At 52.3% G+C, this 14,982-nt stretch overlaps 1 protein-coding gene across 25 annotated transcripts in view; it reads left to right on the top strand.

Annotated features, from left to right (window-relative positions):
* Positions 1-1,267: 1,267 nt before the first annotated feature.
* The window catches only part of CRTC1 (CREB regulated transcription coactivator 1), an 87,982-nt gene continuing 74,267 nt past the window's right edge, over positions 1,268-14,982 (top strand). For all 25 annotated transcript variants that reach the window (XR_014836619.1, XR_014836621.1, XR_014836622.1 and 22 more), the window contains exon 1: positions 1,268-1,440. Coding sequence is in view for 19 of the 25 variants with exons in the window: in XM_085010124.1 (XP_084866250.1) it covers positions 1,315-1,440 (126 nt within the window). In the remaining 6 variants the exon portion in view is untranslated. The remainder of the gene's footprint in view (positions 1,441-14,982) is intronic.

The raw sequence follows: 14,982 nt of genomic DNA, 5'->3' as shown, positions 1-14,982 counted from the left end.
TAAACTTTTGATATTGGTGGTTGGGGAGGGACAACTAGGTATCAGAACCCCTCTGGTTTCCCTAGGTCACTCTCCTGTCATTGGGGAGACTCTGCTATTCCTTTCACAGCTTGGTCTGGGTGGGATTTCTGGACCCGTCCTTTAGCCCGCCATGGCAGACCGGCTTCCTTGAGCAAGATCAGGCTGGAGAAGTTCATCGAGAAGAGGCTGACTCTGTAGTTCCAGTTCTCTGAGCTTAAGGATCCAGAGAATAGGAACTGGATAGGGTATCAGCATAGGGAAAGACATCGGGATTTTGGACTGGGGACTGATCGCATCCCCTGAACCATGGTGGCATAGGCGTTTCCCTTTCCAACATCACTCTTCTGGCCCATCAGTGATTTCATTTTTTTTTTTTTTGTCTTTTCTAGGGCCGCTTCCCGCGGCATATGGAGGTTCCCAGGCTAGGGGTCTAATCGGAGCTGTAGCCGCTGGCTTACACCACAGCCACGGCAACGCCAGATCTAAGCCGCGTCTGCAATCTACACCACAGCTCACCGCAACGCCAGACCCTTAACCCACTGAGCAAGGCCAGAGATCGAACCCGCAACCTCATGGTTCCTTGTCGAATTTGTTTCCACCGCGCCACGACGGGAATTCCATGGTTTCATTTTTCATATTACATTGACCGCCATCTGAAAGGTTCATTTGTTGGTGGGTTGTTTTCCCCCCTCCCCGACCTGCGCATCCCATGAGGGCAGGGACCAAGTCGCCTTGCTCATGCCTTTTCTCCAGGATACTTGGCACATATAGGGTCTCAAATGAATAAATGCATGCCTGGATGAGCAACGCCCTAAACCAGTCTCCGAGATGAACTGGTCCGAGCCCAGGCTCATACTCGAGTGCTGCCTGGGGTGGGTGCTGGCTTCATCCTTATGACTTGGAAGGTGTTGAGTCCAGCAATCTCTCTACTGGGGGTTCCAGCCAGTCCCCGGACCTTTCTCAACAGCCAGGCGGCTGCTGTCCAGCGGGCCAGGAGGCGGCTCACTGCGCCTGCGCCGAAATCCCCACCCTCCCTCTCCCACCTCCCCTGTGCCCCCACAAGTGCAAAGCCGAGACGCGCGCATGCGCTGTCGCCCCCGCAACGCGCGCTACTTCCGAGCGCATGCGCCGCTCTCACGCCCGCCGACGCGCCTGCGCACTGCCCGCCGCCCGCGGGTCCGGCTGGCGCTTGCGTGGTGGCACCCGCGATTGGGGGGGCGAGGAGGTGGTGGAGGAGGAGGAGGAGGAGGAGGCGGCGGCGGCGGCGGCGGCGGCGGCGGCGGCGGCGAGAAGATGGCGACTTCGAACAATCCGCGGAAATTCAGCGAGAAGATCGCGCTGCATAACCAGAAGCAAGCGGAGGAGACGGCGGCTTTCGAGGAGGTCATGAAGGACCTGAGCCTGACGCGGGCCGCACGGGTAAGGGGGTTGCCCGCGCCGACCCCTCAGGGCCGGAGAGGGAGGGAAGGGGCGCGTGTCCGCGTGCAGCGGGAAGGGGGGCGCGGGACGGGGGCGGGGCGCCGCGCGGCGGGGGCGGGGCTTGGCACGGCCCGAGGGGACAGGTGTCCCCACGCTCCGGGCGTCGTGGGCGGGACCGGTACCCCCACATCATCGATACCTGAAGGGGTACAGGTGGCCCTACAACGTTGTTACTTGAAGCGGGGACCAGGTTATTACTATATCATTGTTATTTGTAGGGGCAGGGACCTCTACATCATTACTACCTGGAGGGAACAGGTGCCACTACATCATTGTTACCTGAGGGGGGAAAGGTGTTCTCACATCAATGCTACCTGAGGTGGATAGATGCCCTGAGCTATGCCATGGTCTAGGGGAGACAGGCTGATACTGAGATGTGTGAACTTGGCGCTGCTTGCAAGCATCCCTGTTACCTTGGGAGGGGAGATAGGTGCTTCCATATCATTGGTATCTAAGGGGTGGCAGATGCCCACACATCACTGCTGCCTGAAGGGACAAGTGTCCCTACATAATTGTCACCTGTGCTCTCACACCCTGGGTCTTGGGAGAAGGACAGGAACCCCTCCTTGCAGACCTGAGATGGAATATGTATCTCTCCCTTTTGGAAACCTGAGGGCAAGATCTGGTGCCGTCCCCTGTGGGAACCTGAGGGGATTGGGAAGGCAGATTGGGCTCAGTCTTGGAGATTGGAGTGGAGCCCCTTCCCCATGCAACCTGTATGGTGGGGGCCAGGTGATGGACAAGAGACAGCTGGCCACAGATGGCCCCTGGCCCTTCAGGACCAGGGTGGAGAGTTAGTTCTTCCTCAGATGGCTGAGCGCATTTCATGTGCAGGGGCAGGCCAGGTTACCTGCTAACCTAACCTGGGAAGCTGCTGTAGGCCTGGAGCAGGGGCTTGTTTGTGGCTGGGGTGGGAGACCTGGCCTTCTTGTGGGCCCTAGCGTCTGGCAGCCGCCTCAAGGTGCCAAGCTCTTCAGCTCTTGGTGTCCTCTCTTGTGGAGTTTGTCTATCAAGCCCTTCCTCATGGGTCAGGGAGTGGAGCATGCTTTGCACAGGTGGCAGTAAGTCTCTGATCCTGCAGAGTGATGGGACCCCTGTGCTGCACCCTGGTGCCTTGGGGGAGGGTCGAGTGGGAGCTGCAAACACCCACTTCACTGGCTTTTGAATTTGGCCTCTGATCTGACTGTCCTAGGCAGACCTACCTCTGTGATGTGAGCCTTAGTCTCTGATTCCTCAGGTGGGATTTTTGGGTGATGTTATCTTTTATTAGTTGCTTGTTTCTCATTGAGGTCGTAACCTTAAGACCAGAATGTATATCTTCATTTCCATGTATTTGTTCAGCACATATTATTCGGATGCTTGTTGTTGGCCAGGTGCTACCTATCCCTGCTCTAGTAGCTCTTGGTCTCACTGAGGATGTGGTTGGTGAGTGAAGGAATAAATGAATGAATGAATGAAAGAGTGCAACTTGAGTGTCCCCTGTAAGTCAGGGCTTCTGAGAGCATCTTCAGCATGTAGCGGTGTTGTATGCAGTAGGTGTCAGATGTTTGTGGTATGACAGGGAGCAGGGGGTCACCCTAGGTTCATGGCAGTCTTCATGGTCGGAGGTCTGGTTTCTGCTTTAGGGTTGGAAATGAGTTGTTGAAAAGATTTCTTTAAAATAACATTATTGAGATATAATTCAAGTACCATATAATTCGCTTGTTTAAAGTGTATATAGTTCAGCGGGTTTTAGTACATTTACAGGGTGTGCAACCATCACCACTGTGTAATTCCAGAACATTTTCATCACTCTCCAAAGAAACTCCGAACCCATTAGCAGTCACTTTTCATTAACCTCTCCCCTAGTCCCTGGCAACCACCAGTTTTTCTGTCTTTATGGATTTACCTATTCAGGACATTTTATGTAAATGGAATCATACAAATGTTGCCTTTTGTGTCTGGCTTCTTTCACTCACCATAGTGTTTTCAAGGTTCATCCATGTTGTATGTATCAGGAAATTTCTTTCCTTTTTATAGCTGAGTAATATTCCTTTGCACATTTGTTTATCCATTCATTCATTTATGGATTTAGAGAAGATTTTTAAGATTAAGATTCGCAGAAAGCATTTCTCATGACCCTGATAACCACTCCCCATCTCTTTCCTCCCTCTGTTGCCTGCCTTTACATCAGGATTTGGGTAGGTGGGGTGAAGTGGACTTGGGCCCTGGGCAGAGGTGAACTTACACTAGATTTTTGCTGACAGGTGTGTTATCTCTCGGGGGTGATTCTGTCCTCAGGGGACATTTGGCAGTGACATTTTTGGTTGTCTGGACGGGAGGAGGCAGTGCTTCTGGTGTCTAGTGGGTAGAGAGCAGAGATGCTGCTTAATACCCCACCATGCACAAACGACCTTCACCACAGGCAGTGTTCTGGCCCCAGATGTCAGCAGTGCCAAGACCAAGAAACCTTCAGTTTGAAGGAAACGTTGTAAGGGCAGGAGTGTGAGCTTTGTGCTTGGGCAGATAGTTTAAAACTCTGCACCCACCAGTATAGCTGGGCCACCTTGGGCAGACTGATGGCTTTTCCTGTACCTGAGACCGGGATGGGTAGGCTTGTCTCCAGCCTGTTCCGGCAATGCATGTGGCAAGTGCTACATCTGCAATGTCTGGGGCAGGTAAGTGAACCCACCTGATGCAGGGGCCCCTCCTGCTTACCCTTCTGTGCTGCCTCCCCCTGTTGTAGACACCAGGGTTTCACCTGACCTGCAAGTGGGTGGGAGTGGCCTAGTCAGTATCTGCTCCTCTTGGGAATTTCACAGGTCAGCATTGCCCAGTCCTGGAGCGAGCAGGGCCACTTGCACCAATATGTGTCTGTTCACAGTCCTCAGTCGTGATGGGTGCTCCAGCAGTGCCTTCCCATGTGAAAGAACAGTGGGTATGAGCCTGATGAGTAAATCCATCCTGTCACATCACCTGGAAGCAGGGACCCCAAAGGCTAGTTTGGGTGAGGGGATGTAGCTTGATGTTGGGGACACTGCTTTCAAGTTGCAGGGTAGAGGAGTGAATGAGTGAGCATTCCTTTCTGGTCCTCAGACTTGGGCAGCCTGATGTTCAGGGAAGGTTGTCACTTTGGGCAGGGTTCTAAACCTCTCTGGGCCTCAGAATCCTGATCTGTAGAGTTAGAGTAGCTGGCTTATTCCACAAAATGGCATTTTCAATTGCCTGGGACGTCTGGGGATTCTATTCGGCAAGCCAGCAGCATAGGAGCCATGCGAGGACCATATTTTCTGGGATCTGACATGGTTTTAGGGGGGGACAGGAGAGAATTGCTACAGATGAATGAGGCAGATGCTCTCAGAGAGAAGAAGCAAAGCAATGTGCTAGGACTGGCTAGGGTGGGAGGCTGACACCTGTGCAGTGAGACAGGGCCCCCCATGGTAGGGAAGGGTACTCCTCATGAAGGGGATGAGTGCAGATGCCTTGAGTTGGGAAGGGCTTGTCAAGGTTGAGGCTGGCATGTTGACAGAGAGCAGGGATGAAGCTGGCACCCTGGGAGGGTTTGTGGTGGTCAGTGGCCTGATCCTTTGCTTGTTTTTATAGAAGCCTTTTTTTTTTTTTTTTTTCTTTTTTGGCTGCCCCATGGCATATGGAGTTTCTGGGCCAGGGATCAGATCCGAGCCATAGTTGCTAAAGCTGTGCCAATGCCCAATCCTTAACTCACTGTTCCAGGCTGGGGATTGAACCTGCGACCCAGTGCTCCAGAGATGCTGCTGATCCTTTGCCCCACAGTGGGAACTCCTTTAGAAGCTGTATTGAGATATAAACTTTTTTTTTTTTTTTTTTTTTTGCTTTTTAGGGCCACACCTGCAGCACATGGAAATTCCCAGGCTAGGGATTGAATTAGAGCTGCAGCTGCTGGCCTACACCACAGCCACAGCAAGGCAAGATCTGAGCCGTGTCTGCAACTGACACCATAGTTCATGGCAATGCCAGATCCTTAACCCACTGATCGAAGCTGCGTCATGGATACTGGTCAGATTCGTTACTGCTGAGCCACAATGGGAACTTCTAGTTCTTTTTTTTTTGCTACACCCGCAGCATATATAAATATTTGGGCCAGGGATCAAACCCACACTTCAGCAGCTACCTGAACTGCTGCAGAGAAAACATCCAATCTTTAACCTGCTCTGCCACAGTAGGAACTCCGAGATATAAGTCTTAATAGATTCAAACAATTCATTTAAAATGTACCATCGGGAAAAAAAAAAAAAAATGGAGTTCCCGTCATGGCACAGTGGTTAACGAATCCGATTAGGAACCATGAGGTTCCAGGTTCGATCCCTGCCCTTGCTTAGTGGGTTAACGATCCGGCATTGCCATGAGCTGTGGTGTAGGTTGCAGACGCGGCTCGGATCCTGCGTTGCTGTGGCTCTGGCGTAGGCTAGTGGCTACAGCTCTGATTCGACCCCTAGCCTGAGAACCTCCATATGCCGTGGGAGCGGCCCAAGAAATAGCAAAAAGACAAAATAAATAAATAAATAAATAAATAAATAAATAATAAAATGTACCATCGTGTGGTTCTAAGCATATTCACAGAGTTCTGCAACCATCACTAGTCAACTTTAGATCATTTCCATCACTCAAGAAGGAAACCCCATCCCCATTAGCTCTCACTCCTATTCCCCATCTCTCTCCAGCCCCTGGTACCCACTAATGTCTGTATGGATTTGTCTGCTCTGGACATTTCATATGCATGGATTCTTATTAGGTGGCCTTTTGTGTCTGACTAATTCAGCGTGATGCTTTCAAGGTTCATAGGTGTTTATAGAGTGTATAAGTGCTTGGTTCCCTTTTAAAAAATGGGGCAAATGTACAAAACATACAATTTACCACCTTAACCATTTATAAGTGTACAGTTCCATGGTATTGAGTACTTTTGCAATGTTGTGTAGCCACCATCACTATCCATTACTTCATTGCTTTTTTGGGGGGTTGTGCTTGCAGCATGTGGAAGTTCCCAGGCCAGGGGGTGAATCTGCTCCATGGCAGTGACCCAGGCTGCTGCAGTGACAATACTGGATCCTTAACCTTCTGCACCATAAGGGAACTCCATACTTCATTGCTTTTTAAGGCTGAATAATATTCTGTTGTGTGGATATCCCACATTTTGTGTATCCATTCATCAGGGGACCCTTGGGTTGTGGTCACCTTTTTGGTTACTGTGAATAGTGTTACCGTGGACATTTGTGTCCAGGTGCTTGTGTGGACGCAGGTCTTCCTTTCCCTTGGGCGTATATGCCAAATAGTGGAGTTGCTGGGTCAGATGGTAAATCTCTCTTTAACCATTTGAAGATGCTTTGGGTCTTAGAAAGGTGGCTGTGAGCTGAATGGGCATGGGGGTGAGAAGGGAAGCAGGCAGACCCGAGAGGTCACTGTAGCATCTGGGTTTGGGAACGGGAAGGTGGCTTGAGCAGGGAGGTAGCCGTGGCAGTGACCCGGAACAGTGGATTTTGGTGATGTTTTGACAGCAGAGATGACTGGACATGTGGGTGGATCGGATGTGGTGGGTGAGAGGAAGGGATGGGGCGGGTGTGTTGTCCATTTGCCAGGAGCTCAGGGCACAGGAGGCTCTGCCTGTGCCTGATCACCGAGCGTCCCAGGGAGCAGCACCTGGGCCAGAAAAAAGCCTGCATGCGAAACAGTCCACTGTGGCCCAGCCAGGGCTGCCGGCTCCAGCTGCACTGAAGGAGGATATTCTCTTGGCCCTACCCTGTGATGGGGGTGGCTCTGCATAGGCTGTTGGAAAACAGGTCCCTGGGCAGCAGGCACAGCTCAGTGGTGGCTCGGGTTAGCTGAGTGTCGAGGCCGCCCCCAGTCCTGGCCCCCATCCTGGCTTTGGCACCGTCTGCGTCTGTGCCGGCTGCTCCAAGTGTCTGGTGCCATCTGCAGCCTTGACATACAGGCATGCATGCAAGACTCGCCGAGCTGCTCTGTTGAGAGGATGGGGTGCACTGTCCCCTATTATCCAGAAAGCTCCAGCAGTCCCAGTGCTCTCCAGGTTGTGAGCTGCCCACCCAATAGTAGGTTGAATGGGGGCCCTAAGAAGATATGCCCACGTTCTGACTCCCAGAACCCGTGACTGTGACCTTGTTTGGGAAGAAGGTCCCTGCAGGTTAAGTAGGGTAGGGTCTTGAGGTGAGGTTTTCCTGGATTTAGGGTGGTCCTAAGTTGGATGACTGGTGTCTTTATGAAAAGGGGAAAGGACCTAGTCTGACACAGGAGAAGGCCATGAATGATGGAGGCAGAGACTGAGGTGATGTGGCCACGAAACAAGGATGCATGGAGCCCCCAGAAGCTGGAAGCGGCCAGGGGGATCCTCCTCTAGTGCCTTCAGAGGGAATGGGACCCAGCTGACACCTCGGATTTGGATGTCTGGCCTTCCGAACTGTGAGAGAATTACTTCCTTGTTTCTCCCCCTCCCCGCCCCCAGCTATTGGCAGTCATTTGTGATGGCAGCCCCAGGACACTCTCCCCTGGACTGAGACAGCCTGCAGAGTCCGGGTACCTTTTGGAAGCCACCTCGGACAGTGGGCCGAGGGGTCGTCTGCAGATGTACGCATTTGTCCTCCTCTGGCAGCTCACACAGTTCGTGTTCTCCTCGAGTCCTCGAGTGGACCCTTCATTCACCCCTTGTCAGGAACTGGGCACTCTCACTGTAGTGGGCCTGGCGGTGATGGTCAGAGACAACAACAGGGGCAAGGGCCCCAAAACAGGAGGGGACATCTTGTCAGGAGCTGACCAAGAGCGTGATGAGGATGTGGTGGGGGCAGAGGGCGAGGATTTGTAAAGTTTGCTCTCCGAACTCTCGGTTCCTGCTCCCTGCCGGGGACTGTGTGGCTTTTGCTCAACCCTCATTCTTTTTTCTCAGTCCCTCCCCACTTGGAGAGGAGGTGTCGTCTTTGCCCTCTTGCAGATGGGGAAACTGAGGCCCAGAGCAGCATCCCACTTGGGAAGAGGCAGAACTGGTGTTTGTGTCTGAAACAAGGAATTGAGAATACAAGCTAGGAGCTCCCGTTGTGGCTCAGCGGAAACGAATCTGACTAGTATCCATGAGGATGCAGGTTCTGTTCCTGGCCTCACTCAGTGGGTTGAGGATCTGGCATGGTTGTGGGCTGTAGTGTAGGCTGGCAGCTGCAGCTCTGATTTGACCCCTAGCCTGGAAACATCTATATACCAAGGGTGTGGCTCTAAAAAGACAAAAAAAAAAAAAAAAAAAAAAAAAGAAAGGAGAGGAAAGAACACAAACTAGAACCTTCTGTTGCTTGCTAGAGGCTGCTTGGCCTCACTGGGGCTTTGGTTTCTCTGAAGCATGACTCAGTTTCTGCAGCTATGACCATGTTTCTTTCGGCCACCCCATGGCCTGTAGAGTTCCCAGGCCAGGGATCAAATCTGAGCGTAACTTGTGACCTGTGCTGCAGTTGTGGCAAGGCTAGATCCTTGAACCCACTGTGCAGGGCTGGGGATCGAACCTTTGTCCTCCTGTGTCCTGGCTTTGCAGAGATGCTGCCGATCCTGTTGTGCCACAGCGGGAACTCCTATGCCCACATTTCTTTTGTGACTTGGGCATTTCTGGTTGCCAGTTGTCCTCATCTTGGAGGCGGTGGCCTTGGGACACCATCGTGTACACCTTGTGCATGGCCCATGGCTCTTCTCCCCATGAAAGCCACGGTCTAGACCAGGCTGGCTGCCCAAGTCTCCATGGCTGGCATAGGACGTGCTCCTAGGTCAGTCCGACCAGTTATTGTGTTTTATTATTATTATTTTGCATTTTAGGGCTGCACCTGTGGCGTATGGAAGTTTCCAGGCTAGAGCTTGAATTGGAGCTGCAGCTGCAGGCCAGTGCCACAGCCACAGCAATGCAGGATCTGAGCTGCATCTGTGACCTACACCACAGCTCAGGGAAACACTGGATCCTTAACCCACTGAGTGAGGCCAAGGATTGAACCACATCCTCAGGGATACTAGTCAGGTTCATTTCCACTGAGCCACAGTGGGAACTCCCGACCAGTTACTATTTGGTTTTTCGGGGTTTTTTTTGCTTTTTAGGGCCATACCCACGGCATATGGAGGTTCCCAGGCTAGGGGTCTAATTGGAGCTCCAGCTGCTGGCCTACACCACAGCCGCAGCAATGCCAGATCCGAGCTGCTTCTGTGACCTACACCACAGCTCAAGGCAGCACTGGTCCTTAACCCACTGAGCGAGACCAGCGATCAAACCCGCAACCTCATGGTTCCTGGCTGGATTCTTTTCCGCTGCGCCATGACCAGCTACTCTTTGGAAGGAGACTTCTTTGGGGAGCCCAGCTATGCTCTGACCTTTCCTTCATGCATCCCACAGGGGATGGTTGAGTGGCCCTGCCAGTCTGGGGTTCTGTGTAGAGAACCCTCCCAAAGCTCGTGGCTAGTCGGGGGCCTCAGAACCATGCAGAGTGACTTTTAAAAAAACTTTTAAAAAACCGAAGCGAAATCCATATGAAATGAACCTTTTTTTTTTTTTTTTTTTTTTTGTCTTTTTGCCATTTCTTGGGCCGCTCCCGCGGCATATGGAGTTTCCCAGGCTAGGGGTCTATTCGGAGCCATAGCCACCAGCCTACGCCAGGGCCACAACGTGGGGTCCGAGCCGCGTCTGCAACCTACACCACAGCTCACGGCAACGCCAGAGCCCTAACCCATTGAGCAAGGGCAGGGACCGAACCTACAACCTCATGGTTCCTAGTCGGATTCGTTAACCACTGCGCCACGACGGGAACTCCGAAATGAGCCATTTTAATGTACATTTTGATGACATTTAGTGCATTCACGTGTTGTATAACCATCACCTCTGTGTAGTTCCAGGACATTTCCATCATCCACAAAGGAAACTTCATCCTCATTAGCAGTCCCTCCCCAACTTCCCTCCCCCAGCCCCTGGCAGCCACTAAGCTACTTTCTTTTTCTAGAGATTTGTCTGTTTTGGACATTTCATGTAAATAGGTTCATACAGCAAGTGGCCTTTTATATCTGGCTTCTCTCATTCAGCATGTATCAGAGTTTCATTCCTTTTTTTGTGACCAAATTATATTCCGTTTTGTGGATGAACCACATTTAGTTTATCCGCTGCCTTTTGGTGGGTGTTCGAGCTGTTTCCACTTCCTCACTGTTATGAATGGTGCTGCTGTGAGCCTGTGTGTGCAGGTGTTTGCACGAGCCTGTTTTCACCTTGTGGCCTTATGCCTGGGAGTGAAATTGCCTTCACTAGGTTGTGACTGGTGGTCAGGGTGTGCAGTGGGCTGCTCTGGGGAATCTAGGAGGGCTTCCTGGGCTTGCAGTAGGTGTGGAATCAGGGGTGTCTGTAGCTGGGTGAGGTAATGGTGTTACTGGCTGAGGGACAGGCATGGGAGCAAGGGCTTAGTTCTGATGCTGCCTTTTCACCTCCTCGACTGTGACCCACTGTTAGAAATTTGTGTTTCGGGCTTTCCTGCTGTGGTGCAGCGGGTTAAGAACCTGACTTCAGCACTTTGGGTTGCTGCAGAGGCATGGGTTTGATCCCTGGTCAGGTGCAGTGGGTTTAAGGATCCATTGTTGCCACAGCTGCGGCGAAGCTCGCAACTGCAACTCTGATCCATTCTCTGTCCCGGGAACTTCCATGTGCTGTGGGTGCAGCCGTAAAGAAATAGAAAAAAAAAAAAAATAAATAAATAAAACAAAAAAAGAAATTTGTGTTTGATGACATCCCAGCAGCCACCAGCAAACATATAATTGAAATCATTTTCTTCAAGGAATCCACCTCTCCCTGTGTATGGGGAAAATTGTTACAGTTGGTTTCCTTCTGTTTAAAATGCCAGTGGGGACCCAGTGAATTGATTTCATAACCCAGTTATTCAGGGCTCGACAAGGTACACTTGTTTTTTGTAAATAAAGATTTATCAGAACACAGCCACACCCATTCATTTATATCTTGTCTGTAGCAGTGAAGTCACTGTGACAGAGACCTGTGGTCCGAAGAGGGGGAGATAGCCACCATCTGGCCCTTTACAGAAGGAATTTGTCATTCCTGGGCCAATGGGTCTTGCCTGTAGTTTGAGACCCACTGATTTAGGGCAACAAAGAAGGCTGGGAAGATGGTGGGCAGTGGTTCTGCCACTCTTGGGAGTCTCTGAACCACCTCAGAGCTAAAGGAGGCAGACTCCTGGGCCCCTCTGTAGGTCCAGGTAGAGGCTGGAGTTCTGAGTGGGGTTCTGAGGATCCTGTCATGCAGGCCTTGCAGGCATCACCAGGGCTGTGCCAGGTGGAGGGAGTGGGTTGGCCTTGGTCATGGGAGTGAGCGGGCTGTCTGGCCCTTGGTTGGTTGCGTGGTGATGATTGTTGGTCCATACAGCCAGGGAGTGCTCTCTGTCACTGTCCCGAAGGCTGGCCTGAGGGCACAGTGCCAGGTGATTCTAGTCCAAACAATGGGCCTTCTGGTCTTGGTCAGAGTTAATCAGGTTGCTCTGGGTCAGAGCTGGGCTGTGGTGGGCGTCGTGGAAGGCTGAGCTTTGGTCTTTCTCTGCTCCTCTTGACACCCGGAGCTTTCTGGTTTCAGCTCATTGGTATGGGCTCCCCTCTGTGCTGTTCCGTGAGGAGAGCAGGGTGTGCTTCAGAGACTGGGATTCAGAGTCCTTGGTGCTGGAGATTTCTTTTTAAAGAGAGATGCTCTGGAAAGTGCCATGTGGATGTCTGGGGTGGAGTCTGGTCTGGGGAGAGACTGGCCTGAGCGCAGTAGTGGGGAAGCATCAAAAACGGCCAGTATACGGGGTTCCCATTGTGGCTCAGTGGAAACGAACCCAACTAGTATCCATGAGGATGCAGGTTCGCTCCCTGGCCTTGCTCAGTGGGTTGGGGATCCTGTGTTGCTGTGAGCTGTGGTGTAGGTGGCAGAGGTGGCTTGGATCCCACATGGTTGAGGCTGTGGTGTAGGGCGGCAGCTGCACCTCTGATTAGACCCCTAGCCTGGGAACATCGGTATGCAGCAGGTGCGACCCTAAAAAAAAAAAAAGCAAAAAACTCCCACAAACCCCCCAAAAATGGGTAGCGCTGGAGTTCCACCATTGTGGTGCAATGAGATCAGTGGTGTCTTGGGAGCATTGGGACACAGGTTCAATTCCCAGCCTAGCACAGTGGGTTAAGGAGCGGCTCAGATCTGATCCCTGCCCCACGAACTCCATATGCCGCAGGGCAGCCTAAAAAGAAAAAAAGAAAAGGAAAAAGAGGTGGTGAGAGGTGCTTACCCAGCCAATTCTGCCTCCAGGGGCATTTGGCAACATCTGGGGACATTTTTGGTTGTCATGACTTGGGATGGGGATGCTCTGGGAGGTCCCCAGTGCTGGCAATGCCAAGGCTGAGAAGGCCTGCTTTTGTGACCCTCCATGTGCCAAGATTGTGCAAGGGCAGAGAGGTTGGTGGAGGCCCCGGTTTTATGACATGCAGACCTTGTGCCTTGTGATGTGACAACACCCTGGGCAGCCAATGGCATCCTCCCGGATTTCCAAAAGAAGAAACTGCAGCTCGGAGAGCAAATGTTGTAAAGCATTAGGTGAGGGAGAGCTGGGGTTTGACCCTGGTTGGACTGACCCAGTCCCCCCACATTTTTCTCCTGTCCCATGCTGCTCTGGGAGATGGCCGGCTGGTCTGGGTGTGGCAAGGCCTTCCAGGTCGATGGGACCCATGTGTGGAGGGAACGGCTTGAGGAGCAGAGACTGCATAGGCAGAGAGCCTGGGAGGGAGGCCCCTAGGTAAAGCCCTGTTTGTGGACCATGAGGAGTTATGAAAGGTTCCAGCAGGATGGTGATGTGAGTGACACGAAGGTGTGGGGAGTGGCAGGAGCCAGACTTGCTAGAGCCCATGTGCGTATGTCCAGCAAGTTGTGGCAGTCAACCCCCAGAAAGAGCCTGTTGCTTCCCCTCTTTGGCAGATGAGACATCGAAGCATGAGAGGTTGTGTAGTTTGCTGTATTTGGAGGACCTGGAATCGAACCTGGGTCTAAATCCAGGGCCCACATTTTTTTTTTTTTTTTTTTTTTTTGTCTTTTTGCTATTTCTTTGGGCCGCTCCCGCGGCATATGGAGGTTCCCAGGCTAGGGGTTGAATCGGAGCTGTAGCCACTGGCCTACACCAGAGCCACAGCAACACGGGATCCGAGCCGCATCTGCAACCTACACCACAGCTCACGGCAATGCCGGATCGTTATCCCACTGAGCAAGGGCAGGGATCGAACCCACAACCTCATGGTTTCTAGTCGGATTCGTTAACCACTGTGCCACGACGGGAACTCCTCACATTTTTCTTAATGTAGCCATGGAACACTCTGTTGGAGGCTGAGCTTCAATTCATATCCATCTGTTGAGGACCTTGGAGGTCATGCCTGGTTTTTGCAAATCACATGTTCACTGTGTTCGTCACCATGCGTGCCCCACCTGTGTGTGTCTCTGCGCCCCTTGCAGCAGGGAGGGGAGTGTGGCCCCTTGGGCTGGGCCGTGGTGAGGACAGAGGGAGGGCCAATTCAGGGTGTTATTTCAGAGGTCATGATCACGGGGTTTATTTGGAGGGGAGCAGGAGGGAGGGCTGTGATGGGGGAACCAGTGAGGAAGGGGTAGGGATGGGAGAGTCTCATCTCACCTTGGAGTTTATAGGCAGGAATGGACCCTATTTCTGGCTGAGGTGTCTCTGACACCTTCTCCTCCTCCTCCTCCTCCTCCTCACCTCCCTCCACTCTCCTGTGATGCCCCAGAGCAGAGGTGGGTGTGCCCTGCCCCAGCCAGGTGTGGCTCTGGTGCCGCCAGCCGGATGGGGGTCCAGGTGCGCAAACAAGGAAGCCACTGCAATCCTTGCGGGCCAAGGATTCAGAGAGAGTCAATATTTATTATTTGCCAAATGGAAATGAAGCCTGGCCGGGGCTTCCTCCTCAGGGTTCTCAGATGGGCATGTAGGGGAGAGAGCACTTGGGGTGGTGGGGGACGGGGAGGTTCTGTAGCATCTGGTACCCAGCCTGGGGCCATGTTGCGGAGCTTCTCCTCACTTCCTCCTGGGTGAGCTTGGATTGCAGTCCCCTCTGGGCTTCTCTCCCTCTTCATGAAGCTGGGGTCATAGTGCTTATCTGCCTCCCAAGATTATGGTGATACTTAGATGGGTTAACCCATGTAGTGTGTCTGGAATGGGGCTCACACATAGATGCTGGCTGCGTGTTTGCTGCTGAGATTCTGGAGGCGTGTGCACAGTGAACACACAGTGGTACTTAGCGGCACTTGGTGGGTATATGGCAGGCATTTGGTAGGTGCTCAGCAAGTGTTCAGCAGGCACATAGCTATTGGTGGGCGCACAGCAGACCTTCAGCAGGTGTGTAGCAGGCAGTTAGCAGGCACACAATGTGTATTCAGTAAGAATGAAGTAGGTGTGTATTCAGCAAGCATTCAGCAGGTATTTAGCA

Source organism: Sus scrofa, chromosome 2 (genome assembly GCF_054392235.1).
Source record: "Sus scrofa isolate SSC_HxYL_T2T_F1_AM1 chromosome 2, Sscrofa_HxYL_maternal_Yorkshire_Landrace_v2.0, whole genome shotgun sequence".
Lineage (NCBI taxonomy): Eukaryota > Metazoa > Chordata > Mammalia > Artiodactyla > Suidae > Sus > Sus scrofa.
The sequence above is the reverse complement of the archived record's forward strand: the minus strand, read 5'-3'. Positions and strand labels throughout refer to the sequence as shown.